This window comes from Pongo pygmaeus, chromosome 11 (genome assembly GCF_028885625.2).
Source record: "Pongo pygmaeus isolate AG05252 chromosome 11, NHGRI_mPonPyg2-v2.0_pri, whole genome shotgun sequence".
In the NCBI taxonomy this organism is placed as follows: Eukaryota; Metazoa; Chordata; class Mammalia; order Primates; family Hominidae; genus Pongo; species Pongo pygmaeus.
The window spans coordinates 101,757,503-101,776,086 of NC_072384.2; the positions used below are offsets into that span (position 1 = coordinate 101,757,503).

At 36.6% G+C, this 18,584-nt stretch overlaps 1 protein-coding gene across 10 annotated transcripts in view; it reads right to left on the reverse strand.

The window, feature by feature from the left end:
* The window catches only part of C2CD6 (C2 calcium dependent domain containing 6), a 180,905-nt gene that overhangs the window by 36,623 nt on the left and 125,698 nt on the right, over positions 1-18,584 (reverse strand). For 8 of the 10 annotated variants that reach the window (XR_008501194.1, XR_008501193.1, XM_054479124.1 and 5 more), the window contains 2 exons: positions 12,266-12,323; positions 3,099-3,157 (listed from right to left, as the gene is read on the reverse strand). The exons of the other annotated variants lie outside the window; for them this stretch is intronic. Coding sequence is in view for 6 of the 8 variants with exons in the window: in XM_054479124.1 (XP_054335099.1) it covers positions 3,099-3,157; positions 12,266-12,323 (117 nt within the window). In the remaining 2 variants the exon portion in view is untranslated. The remainder of the gene's footprint in view (positions 1-3,098; positions 3,158-12,265; positions 12,324-18,584) is intronic. 10 annotated transcript variants of the gene reach the window in all.

Genomic DNA, 18,584 nt, shown 5'->3' on the forward strand with positions numbered 1-18,584 from the left:
TTCATCAGCCATCTCAACAGAAGCCAGGCACTATTCTTCAAGACAAGGGAAAAAACAACCCCAAAGGCAATTCAGAGATCATCAGGGCTGCTTCCTCAGTTTCAAAAGGGGAGACCATTGCCTCAATTTTGACAGGTCAGATGGAGTCCCTGCCCAAAGCTGTGGGAGTGAAGTCATCCAAAGCCATGGGAGCAGAGCTGCTTGGGGCCTTGGGGGTCCTATCCCTGCCTGGTAAATGTGTTGGGGCAGGATCTCTATCCAAGTGAGTCCATAAAGCAAGACTCCCAACCACAGTGAGTCCAGAAGGCAGGACCTTGGTCCTAGAACACTGAGCTAAAGAGGATTATTCTCAAGCCTTAAGATCTCATAGAGTTTGCCTTGTAGTTTGGACCTACTTGGGACTTGTTACTCATTTTTTCTTTCCTACTTCTCCCTTTTGCAATGAGAATGTTTCTTCTATGCTTATGTCACCCAAAAGTAGTGTTGATAACCTAATCCCCAATGTGATGGTATTTGGAGGTAGGGCCTGTGGAAGCTGATTAGGTCATAAGGGCAGAGCCCTCATGAGTGGGATTACTGCCCTTACAAAAGAGACCCCAGAGAACTCTTTCATCCCTTCCACCATGTGAGGGCACAGCAAGAACATAGCAGTCTGTAAACTAGGAAGTGGGCTCTCACCAGACACTGAAAATGCAGGAGCCTTGGTCTTAGACTTCCCAGACTCCAGAAATGTGAAAAATAAATTTCTGTTGTTTATAAACCACCCAGTTTATGGTATTTTGGTTATAGCAGTGAACTAAACAGGTAGTAATGTGCCAAATCACCTGAGTTACCATAGTTAATATAGAGTCAGGCCCAATCTCAAGCCAACTGTCAGATCATCTTTAATAACAGGTACTACTTTGCCTATACCTACCATTCTTTGTATCTCCTTTAGAACAATTATATTACTGATATAATACTGATATATTACTGATTTGCTCCAAGTACATATTTTCCTCTACCTGGCTGTAAGCTCTTTGAAGTCAAAGGCTGTATTCTTTTCATTTTTGTATCCATAGTCCCTGACACATAGTAGGTACTCATTCAAAAAGTATTTGTTGAATGCTAAAGTATCTGACACTGTTCCAGATGCTGGGAATACAAGACACACAATCTCCTAGCTCTCAAGGAGCTTACATTCTGGTGGAGAAGAATGACAACTATGATTAAAGATTTTGGTATATTGGCATTTAGGAGATGGTTTATACTTTTTAGGTGTCTCTGAGTCTCTTGGAGACCCTAGAGCTGTATTTTTATGATAAAATTTATCTTTGTAAAAATATATTGAATTGGAATAGACATAAAATCTCAAGTCCTCCAGCTCAATGATGCTATTAAAATACTAATTGTTTGAATGGTCCTGGGAATGCTACTGCTATGAGAATTCAGTTGAATTCAGCCAAAACAATGCATATTTTATATGCAAGGCACTGGAAAATATTTTACACATGTTATTTCATTGAATCACCTTTTTTTGTTTAAAAAGGCCTTTCATTACCAACCTCTACCCTCCCTCTCCTGCCAGGTTCCTGTTAAGTGCGTTTTTCACAGGATGCTCCTAAAACACCCTGTGCCTCCATCTAGTATAGCTGTAATTCTGTGCCTACTTTTCTGTCAGCCACATTCACTAATATATTTTTAATTTCTCAAAGTCGGGGGGCAGGAGATAAATACATTAATTTTATGCACTGTAGGGTCAAATTCCAACTTTCTTACTGATTGTGACCTTATACAAGTTATCTAATTTCACTGAGACTCAATTTTCTCCTCTGCAAAATGAAAATAATAATAATGTCCATTTTTTGTAAGGATTAAATAAAATAATGGCCATAAAAAGCTTAACATGGTACCCATGATGTAGCATAATCTCTTTAAATATTAACTGGCATGGTGTCTGCTATATAGTATGTATTTCCATAAATATTTCATAAATTAGTCCCCATTTAACCTCTACTTAATGAATGAAGAGACTGGTGCCAGAATCTGGGTCTTCAGGCTTGAAATCTTGTGCTCCTTCTGTAACAACATAGTACCTTATAGGTATGTGATTTTTTTTCTAAATAAAAGTTTGGCCACATAATCTGATGGAGTTCTCATACTATTTTTAGATGAATGAGTCAGTCTGGAATAAATAGTATAAGCACCAAAACATTAAAATTTCCACAACACTTAATGGCTTATTGGGATAACTGGACTGAATTTTAGGACCAGTAATGTTCTGAAAAATTTGGAATTGCTGTCTTTAAGTGACTAAAGCCTATTGCATGAAGTCCAAGAAATTCTTATATCAAATCTTACTCTCTATAAGAGTATTAGCATGGGGTTCTAATTTCTTAGATTAAGAAAGTTAATCATTGAAAATTACAAGAAAGCACTGACACTTCTTTTGCGGCTTGGAATTTTCTCCACTGTATGAGCGTGGTTCTTGCCTTCTGAGTGCAAAATATGAGGCAGACCAAAATTTTCTTTCTCTTATTTGTCATTAAAATATTTCTTTCTTGCCTGATCTTCATGTCAAGCTACACATTCTTGTTCCATTTCTGAAATACTTATTGCTGTTAGCCTGGCATGGCATTTAGACAACTGAATCTTGAACAATTAAACATTTTCAAAGTTCAAAGAATGGAATCCAAAATAGTTAACTTTAAGTATTAATGGGAAATTGGGATGAGAAAAGTGGCTTCTTTAAAATTGCTCATGTCCCAGTAGATGGGCAGCCATAGCCTGTGCTTTTCTGGTCCTATTGTGGTTTGCCTATTAAGCAATAACTATTTTGGGGGAGGTAGAAGCAACAAATAGTGTAGCCTAGCTAAAGTTGATGTTATATTTGTATTACTTTATAATAATTTATAAATTTATAAGTAACTATAAAGTATATGATGAAGTTGATTTATAATCAATGTATACATGTATGATAATAAAGTATGTACTTTCTTTCTGGCAGAATACTGTCAGTAAATATTAATTCAAAACAATGTAAAATGCTAACATTTAGGATGCTCCTAAATGGTATATCCTTTAAAAATGGTTTTTAAAGGCTATATCAATCTACTTACTGCTTTTCCCTTTCTATTTGCATTTTTCTGTCCATAGGGCTTATCTTGTATTAACCCATCTGAAAAAGAATGAAGAAAATGATTATGTAGATAAGCTGACACTTGTGACATTTGACAAGTGTATTTTACAGACACATCTTTAATTAGTGATTATGACAGCACAGTTAAGAGCACAGGCTCTGGAGGAGACTGCTTGGACTCAAATAGTTTCTGTGACTATGTGACTAACTTTGGACAAGTCATTTGGCCTCCTTCAGCCTCAGTTTCCTCATTTGTCAAAAGATGAAGATCCTCCCTATAAGGGTTGTTGTGTGATTTAATGCCTGAGAAACAAAAATTAAATCCTCAGCCCTGCAACCAACTGAGCAGACCCCCTTCTTGGCCAGTGGACCCCAGATAAACCTTAAAATCCCAGCCATGATGGGATGGGAGGTTGGTCATGCCTTGTTATACCCCTTCCTTTGCTAACCACCATTAGGCTTTCTTTCCTAATGGTTAAACAGAAACCAGCCCTTTCACAAGATTTATTCCACCGCTGATTTCAGCCAGCTGCCTGTTGCTGCTCCTCCCTTTTGCAATTTTGACACAGCAACTGATCAGCATTCTTTCTTGATAAGAGACTCCCCGCCGCCCTCACCAACACCATGGGCTGGTTCTGGCCAGTTTACAGAGACTGCACACAGGATGCCTCTGTGTCCTCCATTTCACCTTTTGATGTATGGAGTCTAATTTTAATGCATTTAAATGTTAAGTCTTCAGCCCAACATGAACATAGGAAGAATGTAGCATGTATGTTTGCTTACTATGCATGCACATGTCCCACTTGTCACTAATATTCACAGCTCCTCCTATAACCTGTTAAATACATAGCCAACCTGTTTAGCACAAATTCCTCTCCCATCCTTTCCTCTTTCAAAGTGCCTGCTTCAGCCTGGGCACGGTGGCCTACGCCTGTAATCCCAGCATTTCGGAAGGCCGAGGTGGGTGGATCACGAAGTCAAGAGATTGAGGCCATTCTGGCCAACATGGTGAAACCCCGTCTCTACTAAAAATAAAAAAAATAGCTGGGCGTGGTGGCGTGTGCCTGTAGTCCCAGCTACTCAGGAGGCTGAGGCAGGAGGATCACTTGAGCCCGGGAGGCAGAGGTTGCAGTGGGCTGAGATCATGCCATCGCACTCCAGCCTGGGTGACAGAACGAGACTCCATCTCAAAAAAAAAAAAAAAAAAACAACTGTCTGCTTCCAGCTTCTGCCCAAGGTTATGCTTCCCAGCATGTGGTTGGCCAACCTACAGGCTGCAACCCTTTTTAAGAAATAAAGCTATTTTTTTCCAAAATTTATGAACATTGTGATTCTTCAGTTGACAGGGTTAAGGCATGTAATAACACTGTGTCTGGAATATAAGCAGCACAAATGTAATTTTGTTGATATTGTTACTGAGAAAAGAAAAATAGGTCAGAGTCTGAGCTATGTAAGATACGAAAAATTTATTAGGCCCAGAGAAACATGAATATGAGACTTCAGTCATGACTGCCCCCACCCCCACCCCCCAGCTTCCACGCCCATGCTTGGGGGCAATTGCTGGTTAGCTCCCTCACTCACTATCTTCATGTTTCAGAAATTTGTAATACTAACAAAAAATGTATAGCCAATCTATACCTTATGTTATTTTAATGGAAATTTTTGGTAAACAACTTAGAAACTGCCTCTTCTTTTCCTTTAAAAATACCCTTATAACCGCAGCTAATTGGAGTGTATATTCAGGGCAACTTGAATCTAAGCTCCTGGGTTGCTGTCCTCAAGCTTGGCCCAAATAAACTGTCTACCAATATAATTTTGCCTTCACTTTTTCCTTTTAGGTCGACATTGCTATCATTACTACCCCCTATCCTCTGACCCCTGACACACTGCACCCCTGGATCTGTCACCTAATGACCAACTACTATGTTTAATAGTAATGTTGAAATGCATACATTAAGTGATTAAAGTTAAATGTCACCATGCTCTGTACTTTTATGTACATAAGATACTGTCTTTTAGACAGATTATAGTAAATGTTTGTATTTGGTACTTCTAGTTTTGACTCTGGCTCTTAATGTTAGTTCAAAAAATAAATCAAAAAGTCAAAAAATTTTTTTTTAATTTTATCATTGAACTCCTGGTGCTTCTGTCCTCTTCTGTGACTGCTAAAGATTATGTACATTATTCAAAGCTGTGCTTCACTGGAAGTATTAAAAAAATTGCTTTACTTATCTTTCTTGGGACTACCTCATTTTAGCCTGTCTTCTAGCAGTCATTTGGGTAATCTTCCATCATACATTTGCTATAGATACCCAACTCTGTAACGCTCTGCAGACACTTTACATTCTAGATATCTTTCATGAATAATTCTGGATTTCCTAAAGAATTCATGTCCCTAGAGAGGAATCTTATGTAACAAACTAAGACAATGACAAAGCAGGGAGTGGAATGACCAAGATCTTCAATGACTTGTCAGCCTAGGCTAAAATATATGTGCATAAATACCAGGAGTCAGAGGGTCTTTATGAAAGTAGCTTCAAAGTAACGGGACTAGGCACACACCTCTAATTTGCTTACAGGTAATGATAATTCTAGGAATCAACAAGAGTGTGATGTGAGCACTACTAAACTCTTTAATGCATTGATTTCATTTTATATAATGTAAATACATTTTATGTAATATAATTATATAATGTATATAATTTATTGGGTTAATTGTATAGGACTGGTCTGCATGAGTAAATGGAAAAGTATAATGCAAAGTATGACAAAAAACATTTTACATATATATTTTGAAATCTTATTTATATAGTTTTTAAAGGCTCTGTTCAGATATAATTTTAGGAATATAGATGTTTAGAGTAATAGACAATCCAACAGTCTTGAAACTACCTTTCTCATTTTTTTTTTTTTTTTTTTTTTTTTTGAGACGGAGTCTTGCTCTGTCACCCAGGCTGGAGTGCAGTGGCGCAATCTCAGCTCACTGCAAGCTCCGCCTCCTGGGTTCACGCCATTCTCCTGCCTCAGCCTCCCAAGTAGCTGGGACTACAGGCGCCCGCCACTACGCCCGGCTAATTTTTTGTATTTTTAGTAGAGACGGGGTTTCACCGTGGTCTCAATCTCCTGACCTCATGATCCACCCGCCTTGGCCTCCCAAAGCGCTGGGATTACAGGAGTGAGCCACCGTGCCCGGCCACCTCTCTCATTTTAAAGATGAGAAAAATTCCAGAAAAGTTAATGACCTGCCCAAGAGCAAGATAGTGGTGAGCAGTAAGAAAACAGGCCCTGTTTTCCCCTCCCAAGTATTTATTTTAAATTTTAGATACACCATAGACTGGACATTGCTTACAGAGACTCTTCAGAGGAAACTGGACAACTGGCTTGTTTCATAGACATCTTTTATAAATTTTCAAATTACTCAGACTTTCCAAAATGTCTTTGTTGCCTCATATGTAAAAGTAGGTTCATAGTGTCAACCTCACAGGGTTGTATGAAAATTAAATAATTTAATCTATGTGTAGCATTTACAAAGTTTTAAAGACCAAATAAGGCAATATAATGCAATTACAAAGAAACATTGAAATATTTATTCTTGGTATCTAGTTTACTCTTATTTTTAAAATTGGGAAAGTAATGCTTTTATAAGACAAATGATTGTCTAAGGTCACAGAACTAGTTAGTGGTAAAGCAGGGATGGGATCTACTCTATACCCTCATTAACATTTTTTATTACTTGATAGAATAATCTCCCCCTTCCAATGAGTAGTTAGAAATAATAGAATAAGCTTATTCTATCAGATTTATTCCAAAAGTCTTCCTATGGTTTGAAGAATCCAAAGGATATTAAAACAAAAGCTTTATGGGTATCTGTCTTCAACTGTTCTGTGCTGCCATAAAGAATATCTGAGACTGGGTATTTTATAAGGAACAGAAATTTATTTCTTAGTTTTAGAAGCTGGATAGTCCAATATCAAGGTGCCAGCATCTGGCAATAGCCTTCTAACAGTGTTATTCCCTTGGTGGAAGGCAAGAGGACAAGAGAGGGCAAGAGACAAATAGGGCCAAATGCATCCTTTATAAGGAACCCACGCTTGCTGATAATCCACTCCTGTGATAATGGCATTAATCCATTCATGAGGGTGAAGATCTCTTGAACTAATCACCTCTTAAAGGTCCCACCTCCCAACACTGTTGCATTGGGCATTACATTTCAAACACATGCTTTTGAGGGATATATTCGAACCATAACATTTTACCTCTGGCCCTTCAAAACTCATGTTCTTCTTACATGCAAAATACATTCATTCCATCCCAATAGCTACAAATTCTTAACTCATTCCAGCACCAACTCAAAGGTCCAGAGTCTCATCAAAATCAGATATGGGCAACAGTCAGGCACAATTTATCCTGAGGTAAATTCCCTTCTAGCTGTCAGCCTGTGAAATTAAACAAGTTACCTGTTTCCAAAATACAATGGTGGGACAGGCATGGAAGAGACATTCTCATTGCAAAAGGGAGGAATAGACAAGAAGAAAGAGGTTAATGCTCACAAGTAAGTCCAAAATCCAATGGAGTGCACATCAAATCTTAAGCCTCCAGAATAATCTTTCTTGACTCCGTGTCCCACCTTCTGGGCACACTGGGGCAGGGGTTGGGTCCCTAAGGCCTCAGGCAGCCGCATTCCCACAGCTTTGCTAGGCTTAGCCCAAATAGCACCTCTAATGGGTTAGGGTCTTTTGCCGGCCGCTCTCCCAGGCTGGCGTTGCATGTGAGTAGCTCTACAGTTCTGATGTCTCTGCGAGAGCCCAAACCTCAACTGTCTGCTGGACATTGCCCTCACTGTAGCTCTCTACAAAAGCTTGACCCCTGCAACAAGTTTCTGCCTGGACCCCCAGGCTGTCAACAATATCCTTTGAAATCTAGGTGGAGGTAGCTCATGAACTGTGTGCACCTGCAGAATTAGCACCATATGAATGCCACCAAGACTTACCACTTGTACCCTATGGAGTGAAAACATGAGCTGCACCCAGGTTGGCTTAAGCCATTGCTAGGGTGTCCAAGAAGCCTTTTGCTAAAATGTGGGGATCAGACACTTGAGGTGACACAGAGATTGAATGTTGAGGTCCCATGGGCTCCTCTCTGGAAACCTTGCCCTCAAGTTCCTAGTTTGCCTTTAAGATCTCTGAAATGCCTTCTGGGTCATTCTTCCATTTTATTGATGAATATCACCTGGCTCCCTACTAGTCATGCTAATTTTGTTAGCAAACAGCAACTTGGCAACACCTTTGGTTTGCTTTCCTAAACATGCATTTCCGTTCTTTACATTGGCTGGGCTGTCAATTTTTAAAATCTTTCCTTTCTGCCTCCCTTTTAATTATAAATTTTATCTTTAAATCTTTATCTTCTCTTACATTTTACTGTATGCAGTTAAAAGAAATCATGGAGCTCCTTCAACGTTTTGCTTAGAAATTTCTTTCACCAAATAGCCTTGTTCATCACTCTTAATTCTGCCTTCTATAAAGCCCTCAGGCATGGAGACAATTTAGCTAAATTCTCTGCTACTTTATAACAGGATAACCTTTACTCCAGTTTCCAATACCTGGATCCTCATTCCCACCTGAAACCTCATCAGAATTGCCTTTCGGGTCTGTATTTCAACCATCATTCTCATAGCAACCACTTATGTAATCCCTAAGAAGTTTCAGACTTTTCCTACAGCTCTCTTCCTTTTCTGAGCCCTCACCAGAATCACTGGGGATTAAATAGCTTAAAATTTTCCTAGCATTTAAAGTATTAGTTCCTGAGACTGACATCCTACATTCTAAAATAGCTTTCTGCATCACAGTGTATGTTCTTAGAACTGGTATGACTGTATGAAACAGATGTGTGAATATGGCTAAAGCATTAAATTCTAATCATGTTAAAAATCCTTTATTTCTCTGCATTCTACTATTCAAGCTAAGCTAAAATTTCCATTTGGGAACTTTATTCTAAAACTATACTTCTCAATCACACTTTCCTTTGATTCTTTTACCCGTAAGTCCTTAATTGGAATGTTCTCTCTATAACTCAAGAATGCTTATATATTACAAAGATATGTGATTGCTTGATCATCTTCCTTCTATAGCAAGTGGTGTTTCAGCTATCTTACTATTTTCTCTTCATTTTAACTAGATTACTTCAGTCTGTTCTAAATGGTTATCCAGTCACTACACAGTTGTGACAGTCCCAATTGCAAGAATAGTAAAACACTGTTATACTAACTGGTAAAAAGTTGCTACCTCAAACAGAACTAGTGACAAAAACCACATGATTATCTCAATAGATGCAGAAAAGTCCTTCAATAAAATTCAACATCCTTCATGCTAAAAACTCTCAATAAACTAGGTATTGATGGACCATTTCTTAAAATAATAAGAGCTATTTATGGTAAACCCATAGCCAATATCATACTGAATGGGCAAAAGTGGGAACCATTCCCTTTGAAAACCGGCACAAGACAAGGATGCCCTCTCTCACCACTCCTATTCAACATAGTATTAGAAGTTCTGGCCAGGGCAATCAGGCAAGAGAAAGAAATAAAGGTATTCAAATAGGAAGAGAGGAAGTCAAATTGTTTCTGTTTACAGATGACATGATTGTATATTTAGAAAACCCCATCATCTCAGCCTAGAAACTCCTTAAGCTGATAAGCAACTTCAGCAATGTCTCAGGATACAAAATCAATGTGCAAAAATCACAAGCATTCCTATACACCAATAATAGACAAGCAGAGAGCCAAATCATGAGGGAACTCCCATTCACAATTGCTAGAAAGAGAATAAAATACTTAGGAATACAACTTACAAGGGATGTGAGGACCTCTTCAAGGAGAACTACAAACCACTGCTCAAGGAAATAAGAGAGGACACAACAAATGGAAAAACATTCCATGCTCATGGATAGGAAGAATCAATATGGTGAAAATGGCCATACTGCTCAAAGCAATTGACAGATTCAATGCAATTCCCATCAAGCTATCATAGACTTTCTTTGCAGAATTGAAAAAAACTGCTTTAAATATAATATGGAACCAAAAAAGAGCCCATATAGCCAAGACAATCCTAAGCAAAAAGAACAAAGCTAGAGGCATCATGCTACCTACTTCAAACTATACTACAAGGCTACAGTAACCAAAACAGCATGGTACTGGTACCAAAACAGATATATAGATCAATGGAACAGATTAGAGACCTCAGAAATAATACCACACATCTACAACCATCTGATATTCAACAAACCTGACAAAAACAAGCAATGGGGAAAGGATTCCCTATTTAATAAACTGTGCTGAGAAAGCTGGCTAGCCATATGCAGAAAACAGAAACTGGATCCCTTCCTTACACCTTATACAAAAATTAACTCAAGATGGATTAAAGACTTACATGTAAGACCTAAAACCATAAAAACCCTAGAAGAAAACCTAGACAGTACCATTCAGGACATAGGCATGGGCAAAGACTTCATGACTAAAACACCAAAAGCAATTGCAACAAAAGCCAAAATTGACAAATGGGATCTAATTAAACTAAAGAGCTTCTGCACAGCAAAAGAAACTATCATCAGGGTGAACAGACAACCTACAGAATGGGAGAAATTTTTTGCAATCTATCCATCTGACAAGGGTCTAATATCCAGAATCTAAAAGGAACTTAAATTTACAAGAAAAAAACGACCCCTTCAAAAAGTGGTCAAAGGATATCAACAGACACTTCTCAAAAGAAGACATTTATGCAGCCAACAAACATGAAAAAAAGCTCATCATCACTGATCATTAGAGAAATGAAGTCAAAACCACATTGAGATACCATCTCATGCTAGTTAGAATGGCAATCATTAAAAAGTCAGGAGACAACAGATGCTGGTGAGGCTGTGGAGAAATAGGAATGCTTTTACATTGTTGGTGGGCATGTAAACTAGTTCAACCTTTGTGGAAGACAGTGTATCAATTCCTCAAGGATCTAGCACCAGAAATACCATTTGACCCAGCAATCCCGTTACCAGGTATATACCCAAAGGATTATAAATCATTCTACTACAAAAACACATGCACACGACATGTTTATTGCAGCACTATTTATAATAGCAAAGACTTGGAACCAACCCAAATGCCCATCAATGATAGACTGGATAAAGAAAATGTGGCACATATACACCATGGAATACTGTACAGCCATGAAAAAGAATGGGTTCACGTCCTTTGCAGGGACATGGATGAAGCTGGAAACCATCCTCAGCAAACTAACACAGGAAAGGAAAACCAAACACCACATGTTCTCACTCATAAGTGGGAGCTGAACAAGGAGAACAAATGGACACAGGGAGGGGAACATCACATACTGGGGCCTGTCGAAGGGTCAGGGGCAAGAGGTGAGAGAGAATTAGGACAAATACCTAATGCATGCAGGGCTTAAAGCCTAGATGACGGGTTGATGGGTGCAGCAAACCACCATGGCAAATGAATACCTATGTAACAAACCTGCATGTTCTGCACATGTATCCCAGAACTTAAAGTAAACAAACAAAAAAAGTTGCTACCTCAAGATGTTCAAGTGTCACTTTACATATATTGTTCTGACTACCTTGATTCCCTTAGGAATCTTCCATTTCCCTTAACTCTAACATGGCACAGCAGTGGGCCTCCAGAACTCATCCAACAGAACTGTGTAATCTGGTTTGCCAGGCTTATGGTATATTCGTTGTTAAATATTTTTATTATGATGCTTGGTGATACATTAAATGTGTCTTCATAAGGTCACTGAACAACTTCTTGAATTAGAGAAAACTTCTGACTAGAAAGATTCATGGTGCAGACAAAAAGTTTGGAAACACAGATAAATAAATATAATAATTGGTTTACTAATATCATAAAACTGGTAAAATATCTAGGTTTCCAGATTTTAAGGCCACCTGTATTTTGCTTTCCTTGATTTTCTGCTGATACTATAATTCCATAGGTTTTCATGCCAATAATCAAAAGTCATCATAGTATAATTTACCTTTTGAAAGAAGGTCTTGATAATAATTATTTTATATGAGTTCATATTCCCAATTTCACTGAATAAGTTTTTGAAAATTACAATAATTTATATATAAATAAGATCTTACCTACAAAATAAGGGCCTATTACATATTCACTCATTTTTTGAGGTGGAAAATATGGATCCTGAAATAAAAACAGAGAAGAGAAAGTGAATAGAAAAAAAATAATTAAATATCAGTATAGTTTTTAAACTTAGTATTATTGTTGGTTATAAATGATAAAATGAGATTGAATGTTCTCCTTTTGCTTTCTCTTATATGAGGAGTAGAATTTATTTACAATTTAACCTGTGCAACTGGTTGAAGCCCTTGAATAAATCTTTCATTTCAGTTATTACACTTTCTAATGTAGAATTCATATATTTTTAAAAAATTTTATTCTTTATTGATAGAATAAATATCATGGATATTTATTCTATGGATATAGATGCATGGATGAAATGTATTAGCAGGTTGTCAAGCTAGGAAACATCAAGCATTAAAAGAAAACACATATTACTTTGCATGTCGTGAACCTCTTATTCCCTGAGCCCCAGGAAACAAAAACAGAAATTTAAAGAATATATGAAAATAAAAAGATTAATATCAAAGAAAAAATATATCAAAAAAGAAGGTGTAAGTGACATCACAGAAAATGATGGAATAGGATGTCCAAAAATCAGTCCCTCCACTGAAATAAATATAAACTGTCAATGACTGACAGATCAATGATCTCAGAACTCCAGAATATAATCCAAAACTTGCAGCTAACAGGGCGCTGCTTAATAAAAAAAAGAGGGTGGATGAATTCTGGTGTTTGTGGAAAGCTCTGTCAGTTCACTGGCTGATCACTTGGATAATGGATCAGACCACAGACCCACCACAAACAAAGAATACAGTCTTTGCAAAAATAGTTTACATAAGTCATTAAACAGATAGGTAATTGTAGCCCTCAGCAATCAACAATAGCAACCCCTGGGGAAGGGGGATATTTTCAGAGTTACCACACTATAATATTTGAAATGCCCAATTTTCACCAGAAAATTACAAGACATACAAAAATAAAATATGGCCCATTCACAGGAAAACATAAACAGAAATCTTTCCTGCAGAAGCCAGGACTTTGGACTTACAAGACAAAGATTTTAAAACAACTTTCCTAAATATGCTTAAAGAGCTGACAAAGTACAAAAGGAAGCTAAGCAAACAATGTATGCAAAAAAAGAGACTATCAATAAAGAATAAAATTTTTTAAAAAATATAAATTCTACATTAGAAAGTGTAATAACTGAAATGAAAGATTTATTCAAGGGCTTCAACTGCAGATTAAAGCAGACAAGAGAGAATCTGTGAACTTGAACATAGGACTTTTGAAATTATCCAGAATGAGGAGCAGAAAGAAAAATGAATGAAGAAAAGTGAACAGAGCCTAAATGACCTATGGGACAACCACCAAGTGTGCCAACGTACACATTATGAGAGTCACAGGAAAAGAGAAAGAAAGAATATTTGAAGAATTTACAGCCAAACATTTCCCAAATTTGATGAATGTCATAATTCAGTACATCAAAGAAGCTCAAAGAACTCCAATGAGGATAAACTCAAAGTGCATCACAGCAGACATGTTATATAATAAAACTGCCAAAAGATGAAGAGTGAATTTGCAGGAACAGAGGAGTGACTTATAAAAAAGTTATCTTCAATAAGATTACTAGCCATTTTTTATCAGAAACTGTTTAAGACGGCAGTGGAATGACAAAGTGCTGAAAAAAAAGATCTGTCAACCAAGAATCCTATAACCAGCAAAAATGAAGAAGAAATTAAGTTAACTCCTAAGATTAACAAAAACTTAGGGAGTTTGCCCTAGTGTAGACCTGCCCTAAAAGAATTGCCAAGGGAGTTTTTCAGGATGAAAGGAAAGGACCCTAGATAGTACTTTGAACTCATATGAACAGATAAAGAACTCTGGAAATGGAGGCAAGTGGGGAAAAACTGTAGTTGTATTTTAAAAAATAATACTAAGTTAAGTTATCAGCTTAAATAGCCTGTTAAAACTATAACTTATGTAAGCTTCATGGTAACTAAGAAAAGCAAAATCCATAGATTAAAAAAGGATAAAAAGTAAGAACTCCAAGCATATGTTATAAAAAAAATCATCCAATAATAAAGGGAGACAGGAATAAAGAAATAAAGGATCTACGAAACAACCACAAAACAATTAACAAAGTGGCAGTAGTAAGTTCTTACCTATAAATAATTGCTTTGAATGTAAATGGATTAAATTCTCCAATTAAAACACATAGAATGACTTGAATCATTTAAAAACACAAGACCCAATTATATGTTACCTGAGACCCACTTCACCTTTAAGAACACACATAGACTGAAAGTGACAGGATGTAAAAAGATATTCCAGGCAAATGGAAATAAGAGCAGGAGTAACTATAGTTATGTCAAAGAAACCAGACTTTAAGTCACAAACTGTGAAAGAGACAAAGGAGGTCATTATATAATTATAAAAGGGTCAGTTCATCAGAGAATATAACAATTGTAAATATATATGCACCCAAAATTAGAATAGTTAAATATAAAGCAAATATTAATAGATCTGAAGAAAGAGGTAGACTACAATACAACAACAGTAGAGGACTTCAGGCTGGTCTGAATGCAATAGTGCTTTCAACTAATTGATCACAACTGGTTACAGATTCCTTTGTTTCTTCTCCACCCCAACTGCTTCACTTGACTAGCTTTAAAAAAAGAAAAAATAGTAGAGGACTTCAGTAATACCCCACTTTCAACACTGGACAGATAATTCAGACAGAAAATTAAGACAGAAACATTAGGCTTGAGCTACACTTTAGACCAAATGGAACTAAAAGGCATATACAGAACATTCCACCCAACAGCAGCAGCATATACATTCTTTCCCAGCACACACAGAACATTCTCCAGGATAGATCATATGTCAAGCCACAAAACAAGTCTTAACTAATACATAAGATTGAAATCATATCAACTGTGTTTTCTGATGACAATTGTATGAAACCAGAGATGAATTACAAGAGAATTTTTGGAAAATTTACCAATATGTGGAAATTAAACATGTCCCTGAACAATCAATAGATCAAAGAAGAAACTAAAATGGGAAGTTATAAAAATATCCTGACACAAATGAAAATAGACACAAAACATACCAGAAATTATAGGATGCAGCAAAAGCAGTTCTTTGAGGAAACTTTATAGCAATAAATGTCTACATCAAAAAAGAAGAAAAATCTCAAGCAACCTAATGTTACACCTAAAGCAACTATTAATAGAAAAAGAACAAACTAAGTCCAAAGTTAGTAGAAGAAATAATAAAGATCAGAGCAGAAACAAATACAATTGAGACTAGAAAAAAGTAGAAAAGATCAATGAAACTAAGCGTTGGTTTACTGAAAAAAAATCAAACTGGCAAACCTCTAACTACATTAAGAAAAAAAGAGTAGACTCAAAATCAGAAATGAAAGAGGAGACATTACAACTGATATCACAGAACCACAAAGGATTATGAGTCTACTATGAACAATTAGATGCCAATAAATTGGATAACCTAGAAGAAATTGATCTATTCCTAGAAACATACAACCTATCAAAACTGAGTCATGAACTAACAGAAAACCTGAACAGACCAATAATGAGTAAGGATATTGAGACAGTAATAAAAAGTCTCCTGTGAAAGAAATGCCCAAGATCTGACGGCTTCACTGCTGAATTCTACGAAACATGAACTACTTCCAATTCTTCTCAAATGCTTCCAAAAAATTAAAAAGGAGAAAACACCTTCAAACTCAGTTTGCAAGGACAGTGCTACTCTGATACTTAAGGCAGACAAGGACACTACAAAAAGATAAATTTATGTCAATATCCCTGATAATATAGGTGTAAAAATCCTCAACAAAATATTAGCAAACTGAATTTAACAACACATTAAAAGCATCATTCATGGTGAATAAGTGAGATTTATTTCTGGGATGCAAGGATGGTTCAACATACGTAAGTCAATAAATGTATACACATTAACAGAATTAAGGACAAAACCATATGATCATCTCAATAGATGTGGAAAAAGCATTTGACAAAATTCAACACACTTTGATGACAGACTCACAGCTAACATTATACTCAACAGTGAAATTGAAAGCTTTTCCTCGAAGATCAGGAACAAGACAAGGATGTCCACTCTTTCCACTTCTCTCTAGAAGTTCTAGCTAGAGTGATTAGGCAAGAGGAAGATAAACAAATCCAAATTGGAAAGGAAGAAGTTAAATTGTCTGTTTTCAGACATGATCTTATATTTTAAAAAATTCCTAAGAATGTCATAAAAAACTTAGAATAAGTAAATCCAGTAAAGGTGCAAGAAATAAAATAACACACAAAAATTAGTTGCATTCCTATACACTAACAAGGAACTCTCTGAAAAAAAAATCAAGAAAACAATTCCATTTACAATATCTACAAAAACATTTAGAAATTAATTTAACCAAGAGTGTAAAGGATCTGTATGCCAAAAACTATAAAACATTGATAAAAGAAATTAAAGACGACTCAAATGGAAAGATATCTGTGTTCATGAATTCGAAGAACTAATATTGCTTAAATGTACATACTACCCAAAGCAATCTACAGATTCAAGGCATTGCTATCAAAATTCCAATGACATTTTTCACAGAAAGAGAAGAAAACACACCTAAAATTCATATAGAACCATAAGTGACCCCAAATAGCCAAAGCAAACCTGAGCAAATAAAAGAAAACTAGAGGCTACCAGATTTCAATATCTACTGCAAAGCCATAATAATCAAAACAGCATGGTACTGGCATAACAACAGACACAAAAAACAATGGAATACAATAGAGCACCCAGAAGTAAATTCATGCATTTACAGTCAATTAATATTCAACAAAGGTACCAAGAACATACAATGGGGAAAGGACAGTCTCTTTAATAAATGGTGATAGGAAAACTGGGTATCCACATGTGGAAGAATGAAATTGGACCCTTATCTTACTCCATATACAAAAATTAACTAAAAATGGACTAAAGACTTAAATGTAAGACCAGAAACTCTAAAACTACACTGGTGTGGGCAATAATTTTTTGGATATGACCCCAAAAGTACAGGCAATGAAATAAAATAGACAAATGGGATTACATTAAACTAAAAAGCTTCTGTATAGCAAAGGCAACAATCAACAGAGCAGAGACAGTCTACAAAATGGAAAACAAATTACTATTAAACCTTTATGTCTGATAAAGGGTTAGTATCCAAAATACATAAGGAACTCAGACAACTTAATAACAAGAAAACAACTCAAGTTTAAAATGGACTTAAAATAGACATTTCTCAGCCGGGTGCGGTGTCTCACGCCTGTAATCCTAGCTCTTTGGGAGGCCAAGGCGGGTGGATCACCAGGTCAGGAGTTCAAGACCAGCCTGGCCAAGATGGTGAAACCCCATCTCTCCTAAAACTACAAAAGAAATAGCCTGTGGTGGGTGGCTGTAATCCCAGCTGCTCGGGAGGCTGAGGCAGGAGAATTGCTTGAACCCAGGCAGCAAGTGAGCCAAGATCATGCCATGACATTCCAGCCTGGGAGACAGAACAAGACTCTGTCTCAAAAAAAAAAAAAAAAAAAGACATTTCTCAAAGAAGACGTACAAATGTCCAACAGATATATGAAAAGGTGCTCAACTACACTAATCATCAGGGAAATGCAAATTAAAACCATAATGAGATATCACCTCACACCAGTTAGAATGGCTATTATTATTAAAAAGATTAACGATAACAAATGTTGCCAAGGATGTAGAGCAAGGAAATCTTGCTACGCTATTGGTGGGAATATAAATTAGCACAGCCGTTATGAAAAAAAGCATAGAGGTTCCTCAAAAAACTAAAAGTGGAGCTACCATATGATCCAACAATCCCACTACTGGGTGTATACCCCAAGGAAATAGAATGTTGAAGGAATATGCATTCCATGTTTATTTCAGCATTACTCACAATAGCCAAGATATGGAATCAATCTAAGTGTCCATCAATGGGTGAATGAATAAAGAAAATATGGTATATATACCCAATACTATTCAACCTTAAAAAAGGAGGAAATTTTGTCATTTGCAATAATATGGAGGAAACTGGAGAAAAGTATGTTAAGTGAAATAAGCCAAGAATAGAAAAACAAATATTGCATGATCTCATTTATAAGTGGAAATCTATAAATGGTGAACAGATAGATGCAGAGAGTAGAATGTTGGTTGTTACCAGGGGCTGGAGGGTAGGGGATTTGGGGAGGTGTTGGTCAAAGTATACAAAATTTCAGAGAGACAGGAAAAATAAGTTTGAGAGATCTACTGTACAAC